The 21,314-nt window shown below is 38.5% G+C and overlaps 1 protein-coding gene across 1 annotated transcript in view; it reads left to right on the top strand.

Annotated features, from left to right (window-relative positions):
* Positions 1 to 714: 714 nt before the first annotated feature.
* The window catches only part of PTPRC (protein tyrosine phosphatase receptor type C), a 76,271-nt gene continuing 55,671 nt past the window's right edge, over positions 715 to 21,314 (top strand). The window contains exons 1-3 of the mRNA XM_074906756.1: positions 715 to 805; positions 9,568 to 9,771; positions 10,432 to 10,549. Of these exons, the coding sequence (XP_074762857.1) occupies positions 10,483 to 10,549 (67 nt within the window). The 5' untranslated portion in view covers positions 715 to 805; positions 9,568 to 9,771; positions 10,432 to 10,482. The remainder of the gene's footprint in view (positions 806 to 9,567; positions 9,772 to 10,431; positions 10,550 to 21,314) is intronic.

The following is a 21,314-nucleotide window of genomic DNA, read 5'->3' as shown; positions in this document are numbered from 1 at the left end:
GGGAAGATGGGTGATATTATCAGATATTTTAGCACTTCTAAAGGACCAAATAAGCATAGTACATGGACTTACACAAGACTGAATAAAAAGTGTTTCTGGGACAGTACTTAAAAAATATATTTCAAAAGTGTATGCCCCAGGATGTAGCTTCATGGAATTTTCAATGTTACAGAAGTCTTTTTATTCTACAGAAAGGGGTTTTTTATTGCTTCTCAGAAAAATTTGTCTCTGCTTATAGTGAACTATTTGTCAGTGTTTCCTTCCAATTTTGATAACTCCTTTTCTTTAAAGAAGGTTTGAATTTACTGCCTGTGCTGATTACTTTGTTGTTTTTATAGTCTGAGAATAAACAAAGACAACCTGTTTATCTTCAGATGGACTTTTTCTGAGTATCAGCATTATGAACTTGTCACATTTTAAGGTGCCTTACAGTGCATGTGTCGGAAAGATATAAACTGAAGAGGTTACATGCAGGGAAACTGAGGGAGGGAGATGTGACATAGACCCTGACATGCAAGGTAAGTCTATGGGATCAGTCTGGTATCCTGACTGTTCAAATTCAAAGATGGATATTATGAGTTAAGATTTTAGAAATCCTCTGGTCTCTTTTAGCTTTATAGCAGTAGTTTCTTGACAAGCCACTGAGGAAGAAGTAATGCCTGCCACATGCTTATCTTTGGAGACATCTATCTAACCCATTTGGACAGCCCCAGAGAGAAAAATCATGTCAGAATGTGGAGAAGGGTAAGAGATAGGCTATCAGAAGATGACCGACAGCATCACTGTAAGCAGACCAACCTTCTAGGTAACTATTTGTGGTTTATGCTTGTAAATACCTTCCTCAAAGGCATTTTTGTGCTTCTGTACCATAATGACTGCAATCAGCTGTGGGAATACATTTCCATCCAAAAAATAATCATAGTCTGGATGTTAAGAAATCATTTGGTATAAAGTTATTAAGTATCTTATTGGAAAAATGAACAAGAATACTCTTGGATATAAGCACTGTCATCCGACAAATAGCAGAACACTGGGAGGACTTGCAAACCACAGCTAATAGTGTATGACAATAAATCTAGCATCCAGGGTGGGAAGCAGTCCAGGTGGAAGCAGAATGCAGTGCTAGAAGCAAACAATATATAAGTTAACGTCACAGAAGATACCTACTTGGGAAAAACTGAAAAATGGACAGGGAACTCACAGAAAGGAAGCTGGTCTACTAGTTTATGTCGCAGACTAATCAGCAGTTCACCCAGAAGTATCATATTGTAGAAAGAGGGCTCAAAACACAAATTTGTAGCCTAGTCTGACACTGGTCCTGGCTTGCTTCAGCTGAAGTCATGCTTTAAAAAGGAAATTTTTTTCAAAAAAATCTTCACCCTGTTTGGTTATTTTAAGCACTAGCTTCACAATAGACAGATACCTTTAAGTATGCTACAGAGCACAGGGGAAACAATGTCCAAGAGATAAGGGAATGTCCAGTGAAATGCAACAAAGTACACGAGTGCTACTTTGAAACCAGAATGGAAATACTTTGGGAAAGATTGTTTCTGTAGTCATTTTCTTATTTTTCTGTGTGGGCTCTTTTTTTTTTTTTTTTTTTTTTTTTTTTTTTTTTTTTTTCGTGTTGGCTGTTGTTGCTATTGCTTTGACTCATGTTCTGTGAGGCCTTCTGCAAATACGGCACAACTATGGCTTTCTGTATAGTGCAGGTACGACAACATTTACTGCAGAGTATTATATAGTCATGTACAATTTTGCATCTAATTTGGGAAAATTAAGTATCAGACACAGGTTTGCTCATAAGAAGCAATCAGCAACAAGTAATCAGTTTTGCTAAAGATGGGGTGGATTTGATGAAGGTAATAGAGGGGGATCCTGCACAGTGGGAGCTTGTTTAGTATCTCCAGTGGCAGTACTCCTCCTAAGTTTCAGTGGGATTGTGCAGGGCACAGCTCCCTGCCTGGCATTCAACTCACTCCTTTTTAAAGCTGTGGTTGTTCATTTGCTGAGTCAGTCACATGAGTGTCTATAAGAATCTAGTAGTTAGTACTAGGAGAAATGAAACCGGAAAAAAAAAAAAAAAAGGAGAATCAGACTAAAAGAAGGAAAAATCTGCCATTGTTGAAAGGTTCTTCCCAATGGGAATTCAACAAGAAGTTGTCCATGGGTAGAAAATATTCACATAAATGTTCTCCCTTCCTTTAATTTTCCCTTTCAAACTAGATGATGGAAGGATATGAAGAAAAGACACTATGGGTAAAAATGTTTATTTGATGTTTCATAATGTGAAATGAACTAATTCATTGTGCAGTCTTTGAATGCCATATCTGAAGCTAAATCCTGAGCTGCTCTCAGCATCCAGCACTCATTCAAAACCAGGAGGAAGAGCAGATGTTCAACACATATCTGACTCGGTGCTTATAGGTATGATGCCACTGTCTAAGGGCAGCAAATTCTAAGGGGGCACATTAAACAGGGCTATTCAAGAACACCCATTTCACAAAAACTGTGCCTAGTGTTATCCTGGAAAGATTTTATGTGTAAGCAAAAAGTAAGTACCTGACACTTCTGAGAGCTTATCACAGACTTACTGCTCATTTTGGGCCAGATTGTGAATAGTGCCTCAGGGATACCAAAATACAATCTCTGTCCTGAGCAGGTACATCATAGATCATGCAGGCAACATATGAAGTGAAGATGTCAAATCATCATTGCCTGAGGGTTGATAGCAGCCTAGCAGTACGACTGCAAAAAGAGCTGTATTGTTTACTCTTGACCTTAAAATAATTTGATTGAATATGACAAATTAAGCAAAAATGTTTTCTTTCTTCAATAAATAGTTTTTGGCAATTGCAAGTAAGCCTGAAAAAGTATGTGCAAAATAGATTCCTTAGCAAATATTCAACAAAAATTTAAGAGTATTATAACATATATTCTCTAGCATGAGCAATGTTTTCAGTTGACAATAAGGCTGTCAAATTAATTTTACAGGATAAAATGCATTATGGAGGTAGCTCCTTTGATTTAAACAGAGTTCCCCTTGGGATGAATTTATCCTGTGTTAATTAGTGTTTGCTAAGGTGTGTGCCTTCAGATTCTGTGGAACTACTTAATTCTGACGTGCAGCCATGCTGAATATCAGTGTAACTGAGCTGGGCCATATGAGGTGACTTCCATGCAAGGAAAAATTATGTAAAACAAAAAGTCTGAGTACCTTTCAATCCAAGCGATGTATGGAGTATGTAGAGAATTTCATTTTTATTGAATCACATTCTCTGTACTTTATTCTTTCAAAGTCTCTGGACAAAAAGAAACAAAGGTGTGTTCTCAAGAATACATTTCTTAAGAAAAATAATTTATACAACATTTTGTAAACACATTAACACAAAACAGCATCAGGATTAGGTACCAGTGGACAACACCATTCCTTGAATTAAAAAAAAAAAAACACAAACCAACCCCAAAAGAAAAAAAACACTCAAAATAAATAAATAAAAAAAAAAAAAAAAAAAAAAAAAACAAAACAACAAAAAAAAAAAAAAAAACAAAAAAAAAAAAAAACAACAAACCCCAAAATGCAACCCAGTTAGAATTTTTTGTAATCAATGCTGAATTGACACCACATTGACTCTGGACTTGGAAGTTGTGTTGGCTGAGGAAGGTGAATGCCCACCCTTATTTGGCTAAACTCTTAGAGAAATGGACACAGGGTGAAACCGAGCAGCATGAAATTGTATGAAGAGAGAACAAAAAGAGTACAGATTCATTGGCATCTTTCAGTCACAGTTCCTATGGCACTGAACACAGCAAGTGCCAGGAATGATAGTTTTTGGGTGGCACAGACCCTGTAGGTGTTAGCGTGCAGGGTAAGCATGGCTGTTATTTGATACTTGATGGCAGATATAGGGTGGCCCAATCTTTTGGGAGCAACCTATGACAATTTAATCTGAGACACAATTTGGCTTGTAGCTGTATGGAAACACTGTGCTCATACCCTTTTTACTGCTACTCTTGCCTTCTCTCCATCTTTCCAGTCTGTTTCCTCCCAGCCCTGTGGTACCAGGCAGAGATAGGAAACAGTTTTGGAAACACTGTGGTGTGGAATAGGGGAGTTTCAATGTTGCTTACATGGATGAAGAGTTTGTTCTCTCCCTGTCTCCATTTGTGATTTTTATGCTGGTTTCTGCTTTCCTCTACACTTCATTGTGATAAGAACCAGCTCCTTGGCTTCATTCTCAAAATAGTAAGGGATTTTTTAGCTGCATTAGCACACAATGAAGCTGTTCTGGGGCAGAGGTGTCATGAGTGCTCTCCCACACACAGACGTCACTCTTACTTGGAGGGAGGAAATAAGGCAGGAACCCGTACTGAAAAGAGGAAGATGCCACATACCGGGAACTGCCTCCTAGTAAAGCTTTTGAGAGCAGGTAGCAACTGAGCAGTGCTTATGTTTATCTGGCCTACACGGGTACTTTTTTTACTCTCTAACTGTTGTCATCCTTCCCCTTTGTTAGATGTATTGAAAGTGCTGTGGCCCCTTTTTGCAGGTTTCTCACTTGAGTACAGTTGCCTTCATGGGTGACTTCAATCCCTGTGAGCTCCTGCACAAGCGGGTACAGCCCAGGCTGTCCATTTGGTTTTGTTTGAAAGCCAGTGAAATACTCTGGGAAAAGAGATCTGCTTAACCACAGAATCAAGCATGTTCGGCTGAATTTTCTCTTCTTCTGCCTTGTTTTTGCCTACACAGTGTGATAAGACCTGACCAAGCAGGACCACTTCTAAGTAATGATGCCTTCAGAAGCAAAAAAAAGTGAAATGCTTTGTGTAGTAGTGTTTGAAGGTCACACCATGCATAGTGCACTCTGTAATCTAATGCCTTTGTGCCGCACAACCTAGAAAACAGAGCTACAGAAACGTCTCCTAGTGGAAAGTTGACAGCAGCTGTGGAGGCTACTAGAGATCTTGGTCTCTCTCAACAAGCTCTAAGATTGTTTGGGATCTGGGCAGAGCTTTTGCACTGTCTATGATCAGTCACTGAGTATGTACAGCAGTTTTGCCTGATGTGTTATGAGAGACTGTGAAGGAGGATGGGTGTGTGTAGTGTTTTGGGGATGACAACTCCTTGCTCTGATGCTGTGGTCGCATTAGGAGTGAAAGAATCAGACCTCATCCTGGCTTAACCAGGGGGATAGTTGACTAGACCTAGGGTTAAGTCTCATCCCTGGGAAGAGTTTCCCTCCCCCTGTTTAGGGAAACAGTTTAGGGCTGGCACTAAAAGGTTCTTCTGTGCTGAGACTCTTTTTTCCACCTAATCCAAGTCACTCTGCCAAGAACGGTGGATATGTGGTTAGAAGGTCCTGCACATGAGTTGGGGCAATCCCATGCAGAAATATAGTCTGGGCCATGACTGGATTGAGAACAGCCCCATGGAGAAGGACTTGGAGGGTATTAGTGGATGAAAAACTAACTATGAGCTAGCAAGGTGTACTCGCAGCCCACAAAGCCAACCGTGTCCTGGGCTGCATCAAGAGAAGTGTGGCCAGCAGGTCGAGGGGGGGAATTCTCCCCCTCTACTCCACTCTCCTGAGACCCCTCCTGCAGTCCTGTGTCCAGCTCTGGGATCACCAACATCAGAAGGACATGGACCTGCTTGAGTGGGTCCAGAGAAGGCCACAAGGATGATCAGGGGGCTGGATCACCTCCCCTGTGAGGACAGGCTGAGAGAGTTGGGGTTGTTCAGCCTGGAGAAGAGAAGGCTCCAGGGAGACCTTATAGCGGCCTTCCAGTGCTTAAAGGGGGTACAGGAAAGCTGGGGAGGGGCTCTTGATTAGGGAGTGTAGGGGTAGGAGGAGGGGTCATGGTTTTAAACTGAAAGAGGGTAGATTTAGATTAGATCCAAAGAAGAAATTCTTTACTCTGAGGGGTGGTGAGGCACTGGCACAGGTTGCCCAGAGCAGCTGTGGCTGCCCCCTCCCTGGCAGTGTTCAAGGCCAGGTTGGACGGGGCTTTGAGCAACCTGGGCTAGTGGAAGGTGTCCCTACCTGTGGCAGGGGGGTTGGGACTGGATGAGCTTTAAGGTCCCTTCCAACCCAAACCATTCTATGATTCCCTGTCAGAGGGGCACTCTTGATTTCAGAGCTCATATCAAAGGCTGTGAGGATTTTTTTAGACCTAGCCAAGAACTACAGAGATGGGAGAGAAAGAGAATTGAGAATGAGGTTTGATGGTATCTTTATCATCATCTCCTTATTCAATAATTATTGTTCTCATGTGAGACATCTGGGTCATGTAAATCAATGTAAATAAAAAACAGTGGGAATTTTAAGTGCATCTTTCCAGAGAATAACTTGATTTTTCTCCTTCCTTACATCATCTGTTTCAGAAAACTATTGCAAGAATTGAGCATCTGAATATAAAGAATGTAATAGTATGTTCCTTTGAGACTTAATTTCATTCTCACAGTAGAGCCAAACTTTTTTTGTCAACTGTCAATCAAACCCAGTAGTGGTGTATTTAGTGTTGAAGCTGACTGTAGCCTGCATATATTCCTGCAAAATATTAGCTAGTTCTGAAATGCAACTTGATTTATGTTTCTGTTATTTCTTGTGAGTTTGTTTCATTTGGTGTTTGCCTTTCCATTTTTTTTTTTTTTTTAATGTTTAGACTAGATCTGGGATGGTTAACTTATCCGAAAATATATGGTAACTTCAGCATAGAAATATTTTCAAATGACAGTGTCATATAACAAACATGTCATAAAACACTTAAAAACATTAAGGAATTAATGATTATGATTTCAATGTATTTTCAAATAAAATTATGTGAATTGCTTCATTACAATATTTGCAACTCATCCAGAGAAAAGGCATATTGCTTTAATTCTCCCTACCTTGAATTCCCTTTCTTTTTTCTGTTCTTTAAATTTTTTGGTTTGAAGTAGGGGGAGGTAGGTATTTGTGATCTTTTTCCAAAGGCTTCAGATGTGTATTGAAAGGAAAACTGTTATTGTCACTTAGTATTTTTAGAATTCTATTACAGCTGTGACATAATTGCCCTCTGAGCTGGTGTTTAACTCCACAGACTGTGGAGACATTTATGGTGATTTAACAAATCTACTGTATTGCAACATAGCTGAATCAGACGAGAAAAGATTTCCTTCTTACAGGCTTTGGTTTTGTTTGTTTTGGGTATTTCAGCTCTTTTCATAACTTACAAAAGAGACAGGCTTCCCAAAAGATGGGTAACTTCAGCATCTACACATTTTTTTATGTCACTTTAGAAATCCTTAATAGTACAAATTGATGGTTCTGGCTTTGATTCTTTCCAGTGCATGGGAAATGTACTGTTGTAGTTACATACTGACATAATCATCTGGCTTATTAAAAATTAAGGCTGTGTCCTGAGAAAGGATTTATTTTAATAGCTTGATCTGCATATAGAGTAAATTAATCCCCTTCCACTCCCCCAAAAGTGAGGTTTTGGATTTATCCTTGGGAAGAAGGCTGCAGTTTATGTTTGGGAAAAGATTTAATGTGTTCTAATAACCTTAAACACATTTGTGATTAACTCTGGGTAAGCCATGAATAGGAAATAATTTATGGGGTGTAAATACATTGGTGTAGCCATGATGTATTATGGAAAGCAGCAGACCGAACTTATGTGATATGGAGCTCAATATAAGGTGATGAGTGTAAAACCCAGCTCTAGCATCTTTATGGTAGCACTTTCAGTACAGGTCTGAACTACACTAGAACTGAAATTTCTATACTTTGTAGTCTCTTCTTTGGCTTGCTCACAATGTGGTGATCTTAGCTAGCAAACCCAAGCAATCTCTGCTTGACATAAGAGTGAAACGGAAGAGTTTATATCCTGGACATCAGCCAGACCTACACCATAGGAATTTCCCCTTCAAACCATCTTCTCTTTCTTTTTCTGGAGCAACTGCTTTTATGAACCATGTTTTCCACTCAGCAAGTCTATGACCACCATTTTCTAACCTTCTCTGTGGATGAGAGGAACTCAGCTGCCCTCCTTTGTTAATTAGTAGAGCTGAGATTGCCCTATCGGTTCTGAAGTCCTCCAATACACAAAACTTTATATCCTGCAACATCTTTTTTTGTGACTAATGAAGTGTACTGATTCTCTTTGACTGATTCTATGTTGTTTGCTTAAATCTGAACTTTCTTTTGTGTAACTTCTAGTTTTGTGTATGTAGCTGTAATTACCTGCTTTCAAAGGCTTATTATGATGAGAGAAATCTTGAGAGTTTGCTTTTTGTCACACATTTCCTTCCTCCTTATTAGGCCAGGTCCACAGCTGTTTTGAGGACTTAGTGACTTAAATGTACATGGGATCTCTCAGTAAAAATACTGGCTTCTTAATTAGAGTCTTTGAGAAGCCAGTATTTTAGTACCATGATATAATTTATTTCTTTCTCTGTTGTCCATATAGACAAATGTCAAATAGACAGACTACTGAGATTTGTATTTCAAAAACACAGCGAGCAGATGGAATATTAAAACATCTGAGACTAATCTGAAATAAAAGACACTGTGTAATTTCTCTGAATGTGTTTGTTCTCTCAGTTACAGGGCAATATTTTATTGCCAGAAAATGGGCAGTGAAACAATTTGCTGACTGAAGGATATACTCTCAGAAAGAGGGAGTTTTCTTCTTAGCACTTCACTGAGACTTAAGATATATGGTTTGAGTCTCCGAATCCTTTGCGAGTTTCATTTGTAATTTTGGTCAGTTATTTAATTTTAACAGTTGATAGTTTATGGTTTCTCAATTGTTAAATGAGTGTAATAATATTGTACCCAAATGATATGAGGGGTAGAGTGTGTGATGTTATGACTCCATAATATATATGATATGTTGCGGTATTTAAGTGCTATGGAGGCTATGTAAATGTCACACAATCAGAAAAGGTCCACTGTGCAGGAATTTGTCTTGAGGACACAGCTTGATGAAAAAGTGAGTGGAGGTTGTATAAAACTGCTGGAGAAGGTCAGGTAGAAGTGGAACCTGGTTCTTGTTGAGAGCCTTTACATGACATTCTCCATGATATATCATGCACTCTATTCACCAGATGGCACACCTCAGCCCTTCTGTTATCCTGGTTTTGTCTAGGATAACGGGGACTAAGATGTCAGTGCTGCAGACAATGTATGGCTGTAGTCCAAATTCAATTTATGACAACTCCAGGATGATGAAGTTATTGCATATCAGAGCTGAAGTCTCTGGAGTGTCAGAGTGATATCACTATGTCAGTTTTGTTCTGAACACATCTACAATATAATTATTATTACAGAGAGTTCATAGGAACATACTACTTTATGGAAGCTATGATTGTGGCCTGTGTTATAAGACTTGACTCAAAGTTGGATGTGTAGAAGCTGGGTTTAATCTTGAGAAGAGTTTGATTCGCTCATGTCTTCTGTGAAGTATTATGTGAATTTGCAACTTTTTCCTGTGTGATGCTTAGGAAGTCTGTGAATGACTTATGATATGAAGAATAAGCACAAATACATGCTCTTCCTTTCCTTACCTATCTTGTGACAGGATTCTGCTGGTTCTTGTAAAACCTTTGAAATCTCCAGTAAGAGAAGCAATCCCAACATTTATTCCCTTTCTAATCTACTATATAATGGGCATTTGTTATCAAGTTGTTGAGGACTATCTCAGTGCATGCAGTGAGGGAAAATGTCTTTGGTGTATCTTACATCAACTCCAGGAAAGGAACCACGATCCTTTGGCACTACCATGGTAAGGAATTGCATGGAGCTATCTAATTAGGAATTAGACTGCCTATATCTATTTGTTGTGTATTACTGTCATACCTGGAATTGCATGCTTGTGGAAAGAGTCAGAAATATATGTCATTTTTAAAGGGTTTTCATTTAATTAGCAGTCACTTCACTTGAGGATGCATATGAAGGCCTTGTTGCTAGTATTGTTGACTGATGGTTTGGGTTTCTCTTTCTCTCAACAGAGATCTCAAGCATCCATAACACAGAAAGGGCTCAGTAAATATATGCAATAGAAAAGTGAATATGAAGAGAAAGAGTGACTGTTTGTTAAATCCAGTTCTTTGAAAACTTAAGTCTCATTTAGCTCCTCAGTAGAAAGAAATGGCTGAAAATCTGTTTCATTTGAATTAAGGAAGCTGAACATTACTGTAGCAACTTAAGAAAAACCCTCTTGACTTCCTGGAAACTGAAAGAATTTTTTTTTAAGAAGTAATTGTCTCTGACATCACTAAACTGAGTAGTGAGTTTGCGAGTGGTTAGTTTGGGGTAACAGAGGAAGCGACTCCTTCACAGATAAGCAGGCAGTGCAATGTATGTGCCTAGTTATTCTCTTTTTTGGTTCAAGTTTTGCTGAGAAATTCTTTTGCAGACAGATAACATTTATTTTGCTTTCCAGAAACACACACATGCTGTTTCATAAGGATACGCCTGATTTCCAGAAATAACCATGTTTTTGTGGCTTAAACTCTTAGCATTTGGTGTTGCATTTCTGAGACAGGATGCCTTTGTCAAAGGTAGGTAGCAATTGATATTTCTTTCTCTCATTTTGATACCTGAATGTCTTCTGTAAAAGTAAATCAAATGAAAAGCTTTGCAAAGTGGAGAAATAACATCTTTGTTCAGAAATTAGAATACAACTGCATGCAATGGTGTCAGAACCTAGATCAGGAAGACTGACGCGCAATATACAAGGCTAAAATGTCTTCCGCATGATCATACGTGAGAGTTATATGAATCATTTAAAAAAAAAAAAATTGTAGTTGTACTTGAAAAAGAATACATTTAGATCTCTTATGTGAACCTGTTCAACATAGTCTTTATGTTTGGTTTCATGTCATGATGAAGTACTTCATTTTCCTTGTTTAAATCCTTCAAGAAAAAAATCTTCCCATCCATTTTAGCCACTCCCTGATCTCAGAAACTGCTTACAGTTCCTCAAGTTTTGATTTTTACTGCAGTGGAGTTAGTAAAAAATCTAAACATTGTAAGTTAATCTCTACAGTTAGGAAATTACTTATATTAATTTTATAAAATATAAATTATTTATTTATTTTATAAAAACTGCTTCTTAAAGAGTGTTTAAAAATTTTAATTGTCTAATAACTCCACAGCAGGTGAATTTTTTGCTTAACTTTTAAAAATTTTATAAGAAAAAGAGCCCAAGAGGTTGATCTTGCAAAACGTGCTAGATGTGACAGATAATGTGAGTAGCAAGAAAGGCAATTAATTTTGAGGTAATGCTTTTATATAAAGACAAAAATGGATCTATGTTTAAGAAAATATTTTCTTCAAAAGAACATCCAGCTTTCTATGTATATGTACGTTCCATCAGTTTAGCTAGTTAATGTAATTCGGGAGAGCTGATGTCAGACACAAAAGATTTTCTCTAACGTTCACCCTGAAAAGTGGCTTGAAACATATTCTGAAATGGCAGCAAATCATATGCAGGGTTGAAATATTTTTCACATACATTGAATTTATTTATGCATGCTTCTATCATCATGTCACTATAGTAACTCCAGATTTATACTGATGTAAGCAAGAAAATGATCTGCCTTTAGCTAAGACGGGCATTTGAAGCCTGAGCATTAGTTCTCTTGTCCTTCAAAGTCTGAAGAGAGGCAGTACTGAATGAATCTGGTTGGTAGCTGTTAGACATTATAAGAAAAACAAGTGAATGCTGTACTATAGAGGAAAAGAACAAAATCTCTTGCTTTTCCTCTCCTTTTTTTTTTTTTTTTTTTTTCTGCTGTCCTACTTTCCATTTTATAAGTCTTTCTGAGACTTCTCACTGCTCCCTTTTCTCTGGAAAGGGCAGGTTGCTGTCTGCTCTTTCAGCCACCTCCGCAGTCAGTCCATGTGTTAGCTAACAGAGAGGGCTGGAAGACAGAAAGAGGGATAGCAGTATTTTATTTCAAGTAATAGTTATTTACTCTGTCCACACACAGTAGTCTAGCTTGAGCCAGTTTCCTCTCTATGTACTTCTACTAAACAGAAGACCCTAAAAGAAATGATAAGTTTTAACTCCTTTCTAGAAGACTTAAAGTGATTAATAGTCTTCCACTGTAGTATCACATACTCAACCTCACAGACCTTGTTTTCATCATGTAGTTTAGCACAGAGATTGATTCTACTGTCAGGGTGACAGAACCGTTATGCTTCATCTTTGCTGTGCAGATTGCTCTGCCTTGTAGCTCTGGGCAACTGGGTAGTCTTCTAGGGAGCGGTTTGTTAATGGAGGAGCAAGTTCAGAAAAGGTGGTGTAGGCTTTGGTTTTATGGCAAGAACAATTTTCAAGCACTTGTTAGTAAATGTTGGGTGGGCTTTGGGACTTTTTTTGTTATTACTATTATTATTATTATTCAAGATCCTATTGCACCTAGTGATTTTGAAGACCTGACAGGAGAATTTTTAAGGTTGTCTGACTTCCACCACAAGTGCAGAGAGTCTATAAAATGTCTCTAATTTCCTGTAATCACCAAGCCACTTTTAAGAGCATCAAATTACATTAAAACAACCAAACAAGTTAAAATATGTAAATAAAAGGTATGTATCCCTCTAGCTACCCTGGTAAGCAATAGACGAGTAATATTTGTGGATGTACCTATACATACCAATGTACGGTACCAATAAACACCAAACTTGGAGTCTGATCTGTCCTTGTAAACCTTTGCACTGTTGAAACATCCCCTTAAATTCACCAGTGTTTTGTGTGCTATTTGTTAGTGCACAGCTTCTCTACCTACATGGAATAGCTATCTTTACTAAAATCTGTAGTTGCCAGAGGCGTGCTTCTTAAAATCTTTAGTGTAAGATTGATAACATATATTTTCTAACATCTAGGCTGACTTCCCAATCAAAAAAGTTATGCTAAGATACCTGATACAATGCATCAATTCCCTCTTTATGCGAAAGAACCCCCGAAACATCCCCCCCAACCCAATAACCTCCCCAAAACTGAAAAACAAATAAACCCCCACAACTGCAACACCCTCCCCCCACCCCCACCCCCAAACAACCACAGAAAAGAAACCTTTGCTTCTATTTAGAAAAAAGAAATGCTTGTAGGATAAGCACTTTTTTTCCCCATTAGATCATTAATTCAGGTTCCTCCCCCACCCTCCACTAAAATATTAGCAATTTGAAAGCTTTCAAAAGCCTTCACCCACTCTGAGCCACTTCCTTTATTTCAGGAAACTCAGTAATTGCTTGATAGTTTTGGGTGTCACTTTTTTATTTTAGAAGTTAAAAGTACCAAGCTTTGGCAGGCATGCAAAAACCAAGCTATGAAGTCTCTATGCCCAACAGCTGTGAAGGTTTCCACCTGGAAGTGTTAGGTTTTCTTCAGAGACATCAGCATCAGTATAGCTTATCCTATGGCTTTGACTTTCTGTGAAAAGCTTTTTCATGGATTGGTCTAGCCCTTTGGAAAGAGTCTGGTAGACTGAATTTTTAAGTAGCAGAACTTAGTAATATTGGCTCATTTCATGTGTAGCATAAAGGATGAGGGGAATTGCTCTGGCAAAGAGGATAGATATTAAGGTAGAAGAAAGTCAAGTGAAGACTTCAGAGTACAGCCTCTGGTGTTTTCCTCTTATGGATACCCCACTGCAGGTTCTGTTTAGGACAGTATCGTTTTGTTTTGGTTTTAGTGGTGCACTTAAGGCTTTCTGAAATCCCCCAGATTCCTGCACTTGGGGACCTCTCAGTCATTTGAAACAAATGCCTGCTTTTCAGATTTTGTACAGTGCCAATACTTCATTCAAAATCAACTGAGACGGAGAGTTTTTTATGTTATGCACAGAGTTGCAAGCAGTCCTGCTCACTTCCTGGGCTGGCCAGACACAAGCTACTTCTAAACTGGAAGCTGTTCAGTTTTGTTATGGTGGTGTGCCCAAGCCACCAGCAGGACACATGCTAATTAGAGGACATCAGCAGCACACTAACATAGTTACATGGTTTCTGGACTAGAATTAGCTACTGATTTGGACCAAACATGTCATTACTCATTCACCTAGACCTTAACAAACATAATAAGCAGATGGCTGAGTTGTTGATGGGGTATATTGATTATAACTGCAGGTAGGGCAGGAGACATTGGTTCTGGACTAATGGACTAATTTACATCGTATGGAAAATACATTTGCTAGGCATTCTGTATTCACTCACATCAGTATATTGACATATTGAGAATGTTTTACCAGTATAGACCTAAAGCCACAAAGCTTCCATGCAGAGACTCTTGGTGGCATGGTATGTTGGAAACCACTTCCTCTAGTTTTATATTTAATTTGGTGAACTTAAGTTTATATATTTAGGTTCTGAAGAACAAATCAGTAGTGAATGGGTTAGAAACATTGCATATATAATGAGATAAGGCAGAAGAAGTTGGGAGAGGAAACAGGATGAAGTGACTTTTCAAAATGTTCTTAGTACCAGGCATCGAGCTCTGTTCTTCTGACTCCTGTGACCTATCTGCAGAACTGCCTGCCTCCCTGGGAGCATGTGTATGCATTAAAGAAGCAGGCAGTCTCTGTGCTGAAATTCTGAATGCATTGTATATAGTGCATGAAAATTATCCTGTTTTCTTTTGCTGTGCAGCTGCATTGTGATATATACTGTACCATGCTGGGAGCAAGGAAAGGAGAACAGCAGGCCATGAAAATGTTCTGTCCTCTGTTTACGTTCTTGATCTAGTTTTAAGAGTTAATATTCATAAGCATACATCTGGCCCACCGGGACGGCAAAGCACATTAACCCACAATGAACTCTCTGCTGTCATGGCTTGACTTCTCTTTGTACTCATTCAGCTACCTCGTCTAGAGTTAGCTTGTCTCTGCATTACCCATGCTTTGCAGCACAGACTTGCCCTGAGTCTTGCCACAGTCATTCCCCTTCATTTGGGTGGCTGTTCCTCCTGTGCTGCCAGCCCTGGGGCTGCGGACCACAGGGGAGTGCAGCACAGGGGTGGCTGCAAGCAGGGGCACCGGAGGCAGAAGAGGAACAAGAGGCACTGCAGGGAAGTGTCATGTGCTGAGCAAGGCTTGCTAGCCTGAGTTCAGCTCTTCGCGGCTGTGAGTGAACTCCTTTCAAACCCTAATAAGAACTTGTGCCTTACAGGAAAGCAACGGCTTGGATAGGGCTGGACTGGATGTCTGTGCCCTGCTCGGGACCGGCAGGCCCTTTGAGCTGGCTGCTGGGGCCATGACTGCCAGGGAGACAGTGACTGTCCCTGAGCTCTGCTTTCTGCGTTTATTCATCTTTAATAGCATATAACTAGAAATCAAGCAGTTATTTCAGGCAAACTTATGAAGTACTGAACATCCAATACATTTTGGGGGAATAGTGTGCTCTCTTCAAAGCTCAGTTTAGGCCTTGAGGCACTTCTGTGCAAAAAATGGTGAAAAGTTTTAAAGTGGCAAAACTCTGACTTCGTCCTGTAAATATCAAGATGAAAATAAGATATGGATGTGCAAGCTGTTTTTATTTTTTTCCCCTGCAACTTTTACTGTTCTCTCAGACTGTTGTACTGTGTGTCCTCATGTATTTCCAGGCTATCCATACACTTGCAAATGCATCTTCTTCGCTGGTGTTTCAGTTAAGTGTTACAGCATTTTATCTATTTCCAGGCTTCTTTCCCTTTCAAGTAAAGCAGTTTGGGGCCTTCAGTGCCAGGATTTTAGAAACTTGCTGTGAGCACTTCAGTGCCAGCTTATATTATCCATAGTGTTGTATAACTAACAGGATCCACTTTTCCTTTCTTTTATACCAGTATTTTGCAGTACTGTTCTTGCAGTTATTCCCCCTGTGTCAGTGCCTCCTCGGCTAGCCTGCTTACTTAGGTTTCTATTCTCTAGTTTCAAAGTCTTTTCTTACAATCTGCCTGTTCTTCATTCCTAATCCCACTGCCCTGCACAGAGCTCTAGAGGTATCTTTTGTTGTGCATGAATGACTTTTTTTGTTGTTGTAAAAATGTGGACTCCATGGAGCAGTATTTTTAATTGCCTTTTGAAATACATTCTTTTTCTGACCGAAAGAGAAATAATCAAACTAGCTCTCTAACAGAAAAATTAAGCCATACAATGAAGCTTTCTGTACAACATATAAGAAAATAATTTGTTAAATGAAACATACACTTTCTACATGAGCTGAAGGATTTTACACTCGGGAAAATGTAGTACAATACAGACCCTCAGCTGAGACAGTACAAAAATATATGGCTAGTAAAGCCTTTCCAGGTAATCATATACATTGCAGAAGCTGTGGATGGAATATTTAAGATAGTATTAGTCCCTGAACTGTTTCTGGATGTTTGTGAGTTAAGACATATGTAGGTAGAAAAAAAGCGTAAGATAAATGGCAGAGCATAGTCAAGCTTTTAGAATAAGATCTAAGAGACAGAAGTTGGCTTCAGTCTAGGCTGTCTCAGAAACTGATGGTGTGAAGTGTCAAGTCATTTTCATTTCTCCAGATCTCAGTTTCATCATCTGTTAAACTGAAGGTACTAATGCTTACCTTGTTGCAAAATGTAGAGTCACAGTTCCTTAAGTATTCTGAGGGATGCTTGTCTCTTGTAATCCGTAAACTACCACAAATAAATCTGAGGAAACTGGTTGTGTGTTAGAGTATTTTGAAAAGTGTATCTGAGCAAAGAAAATGAAAAGTATGAAACAAATTACTTGTGCATCAATTTCTACTTTGTTCTCAGTCCTAAAGCACAGGTGGTGTCAATGGGGAGCCGATACTTTTGTGCTGAGTAAGAACAACTCATACTGTGCTTACCTTCAGCAAATCTGAAATTCTCTAAAACACGATCACATCAACTGTAGTCTCCATTTTAATGAATGTGGAGTGAAATAACTGAAGTTTGTCAGCGAGTCTTTGTGAGACATAACAACAGGACTGCCACATTTTTACTTGCAGTGTCTGCAGATGAGATGAGAAGGTGTGTTAAACAGATCATTGCTGCAAAAGGCTTCATGTTACAAAGCATCCTCCACACTTAGGGGTAAATAAAATAATGAGCCTGTCTAGTAAATTAGGTGTGTTCAGAATCTCAGTGGTAGCATTTATAACTGTAAACCAAGTGTTCTAGAGAAAGGCAGGCCAAGCTGACTGTCAGCATATGGCTTAAAACAATATGCTCACATAATCGAAGGAAAGATAACCAATGTTGCTAGTGCAGCAGTTTAGTTAATCTTTTTGAAATAGACCTCCAATGTCCAAAATGGATGCAAAATTGCATGCATATACACCTTAGAGAAATCTTTGGGGTTTAATGAGTTTGGGATAGTGTCTGGAGGATTTCTTTATTCATATCACTCTTTCTTGGAAGAATTTAAATTATAATGAAACATATTTTTTAAATTATGTGTCTTTTTTTTTTTTTTTTTACTTGGTCCCTGATGGCAATGAGAGATTATTGCCCTAGGTTTCTTGTAAGCCATATACAAGTTCCCTCATCTCCAAATACTGTGTGTGAATGCACATGCCTGTGCCATGTATCTGTGTCCGCGAGTGGAAGTGCAATATTTATGATACTTGAGACTGCCCAATAAGCACATGAAAATACTTGGCCTTGTTTGCAGTTTTGTTAATGTGTATGTACCCAACTGTGCTGCTTCAACAGAACTGAAAGACTTTTCTACATCCTCCACACACCTGCAGTCTAATGTGTTAGTCCAAAGTATGAAATTTGGTTGAAGTTTGAGGGAAAGATATGAAACATCAGTAAGAAAAACGCGTTAGTACAATTTAGTAGCACTTCTGATTTTCCTGTCCTAGTCTGCTAATCAAATGACTTAGAAATAGATGTTTCTGAGAGCTGCCCGATACAATCACTTTTGGAAAATGTTAGGAATAATAATAGCTTAATCCAGTGTCAATTTACATACTTTACATTTACAGCAGAATGGTATTGAATATGAGGGAGGCAGCTCAAGGAAATTAATGTGAGATCTATAAAGAATTATTTATCCTTGATATTAATGGATCAAGGTTTTGTATACTTAAAGGTTTCGTAATACTCTGAGGTGAAATTTATAAATGCCAGTGATGTTTGGCTTCCTGAATTTAGTACTTTATACTTTTCTGAAAATTGGCCAGTTAGGCCATGAGGATTTGAAATGATAAAATAGATAAGTTTTAATTCACAGTAAGATAGTATTAGAGGCATACAAATTATGGAAATCTCATCTACAGATGCCTTTCGAACCAACACAAGATGTATTAAGTTCATTAGAAATCAGAGAAGAGTTCAGGAGAAAAGATCCCACAAACATTCTAAGATTCGAGGATCAGATTATTCCAAAAACAAATAAAAAGCGACAGCTGCATTTGTCTTTCTGCTGTGGTTAATGCTGTGCCTAAGGGCCTGCTAAGATGCAGTTTTGCACCACCCTGAATAAACGAGCAAGTGTTTGGTGCAGTAGCTGGTTTAAGTTTTTATGTTAATGTTGGGAAGAGAGCCATTTACAAAGTGGAAGTGATTCTGCTCCAGAGATGTCAACAAGTGTGTTGTCATTGCAGGACCATGCCTTAAATGGCAAGGGAAGGATTGCTTCCAAACCACAGCTGCTAAAAGCTACTCTTCACAGAGTAATGTTTTAATAACACAGAGCATGTCAGATATGCTATTTTCAGCTGCTTTCTCTACAGTTTATACTCTCTGTTTCTCTTCACAATAGAATTGCTGCTCACCTGTCTCACCTCATTGGTGACATCAGTGGAAAGTCTAAAAGAGGCTCTGAAGTGTCTTTATTTTACCTTTGTGGTGTTTTTACTGTATTTTGTTGTATTTTCTTTGGCTTTATATTACAACAGGAAAATAAAGTAATTTTTTTTAAACCTACCGGATGTCTTCAAACTCAAACTTCTGCTCTCCTGTGAGCTGTCCTGAGAAAACTGTTTGGAGGAGACACTCCCAGTTTTGACTGTAAGCTCCAAAACACTTGAGAACTGTTTTTCGTAAAAGAAAATGATAAGATTTTCAGAAGACCTCCATGTGTTGGTCACTGAGATGGTGTGAAAAATTGGAGTGTGCAGCTACAAGTTAATATTTTCTGAAACTTTTTCTGAAGTTGTGAATACTGAACATTTGGAAAGTCAGGAAGGAGCTGCTCCTGTACATGATTGACTGTCTGTCCTGGTTTCAGCTGTGATAGAGTTAATTTTCTTCTTAGTAGCTGGTATAGTGCTATGTTTTGAATTTAAGATGAGAATAATGTTAACACAGGGATGTTTTAGTGGTTGCTGAGCAGTGTTTACAGTAAGTCAAGGACTCTTAAGATTTTCACCCCACCAGTGAGCTGGCTGGGGGGGCACAGGAAGTCAGGAGGGGACACAGCCAGGACAGCTGACCCCAACTGACCCCAGGGACATCCCACACCATATGGCATCATGCTCAGCATATAAAGCTGGCTGGGGGACTGCTGCTCATTGGTCAGTTGCTGGTGAACTATTGGTTTTTATTTGCATCTCTTGTTTTCCTTGGGTTTTATTTTGCTCTCTTTTTGTTATTTTTTTTTCCATTGCAATTTATTATTTTAATTTTATTTCAATTATTGAACTGTTCTCATCTCAACCCATGACTTTTCTTACTTACACACTTCTGATTCTCTTCCCCATCCCACTAGTGGGGGAGTGAGTGAGCAGCTAGGTGGTGCTTAGTTGCTCGGTGGGGCTGAACCATGACACCTGTGTGTACAGTAGGGCTTAATGGCCACAGTCACGATCAAGCATTCTGGTTGAACCGGATGCTGTACAAACGTAGGATGGAATTTGTTCTTGACCTCAAAGGGTTTATGATCTGATTCTGAACATCATGGATATTTCTTAAAAAGGAATTATATAGAGGCGAGAAGAAAAAGTAATAGTAGCATATGTGCCCAACCACAGATCTTGCATAATCCTCTGTGATATTTATTTCCTTTTCTGAGAAAGGGACATACAACATCTTATTTAAAGTAGCATACAACCGAGTAAATTATTCCCTGGTTGCAAAATAAACTCTCCTACATAGGTCCATGTATTGCAGGTCTTACATTGTGCTCTTATAACTTCTCTATATATCAACTGATGCACATATTCCTGGAAGATAAGTCTTAATGATAAAACAGCTTCAGGTAAAAACTTGTGGTGCTCCAAAGCGCCTCTCTTGCTATATAGAAAAAATAAAAATCAGGTCACATACAAAGGCATTATATTTATTTGCAATTATTTTCTCCAGCTGTTTAATCCTTTCATTAACATATTGCATTCTCTCACCAGTGAGTGAAATATGGCAAACAAACAACAGAATGTGTAGATGATATGTTATAAACACACACACGTTCATTCTCTTGTATGGGAGAGTGTATAATCTCATCCCACTGATTCTCAATTCTTGTAGCAGATACTCTATCTGTGGGAGATGAGCTAATGTGAACAGCATCTGTATATGAAAGAGAGGGGACCACATTCTGTCCAGTTCAGTTCAGAAATTTTTTATGTTACATTCAGCATTCTCATATCTAAGTGCTCATAAATAGTAATAACAATAATAAATTTTGACCTGTAATTGACCTAACAGATTTATTTAGATTGAAAAAAAAAAAAAATCACACTATAATTTCTCTTGAAAAAAAGCAAGGAGAAAGAAATACAGAACTTGTCTTCAGAGCTGCACAGGATGACAACATGTCTCCTGAATATCAACAGGTGAACTCTGTAGACACAAGCTCTGCAATTAATTCAAGTGTGACCTGGATCCATATTATAGTATAAAATATTTTTTTAAATATTTATTTAAATCTTTGGAGGGATTTTTTTTTGGTTGAATTGGTTGTGATTCTTTTGCTGAGTTGGACTTCAAGGTCATCAGGACTTCGGGGTTCTAGATGGCTGCAAGTTTGAGTGAAAAGATTTTGTTGTGAAATGCTAAGGGCTAATGTGAATGGCTGTGTTTGCTGTTGGAGTAGCTGATCATGGGATGCAGTTGTGAGGAGAGTTTTGAATGAAGCTGATGTATTTGTAATAACTGTTTAATAAAAAAATCTGTTTTGTTAGCTTGTCCTTGTAGCAATGAGCAACCATAGGTAGCAGGAAACAGGTATGTAACCCTACATCCTTTTAAAAAATCACTTCAGATCTTTACGGTAGTCTTTGAAAAGCACTGCAATGACTGATAGAGTGATAAATCTTCCGATTTGTGACCAATGTCTGATCTTCACAGTGTTAGTGGATGCAATCCGTGTCTTTAGTGAAATTTTCTGTAGTTATGAGAACCAACCTTCAGAAAAA

The sequence above is a fragment of the Athene noctua genome, chromosome 5 (assembly GCF_965140245.1).
Source record: "Athene noctua chromosome 5, bAthNoc1.hap1.1, whole genome shotgun sequence".
NCBI lineage: Eukaryota > Metazoa > Chordata > Aves > Strigiformes > Strigidae > Athene > Athene noctua.
The sequence above is the reverse complement of the archived record's forward strand: the minus strand, read 5'-3'. Positions and strand labels throughout refer to the sequence as shown.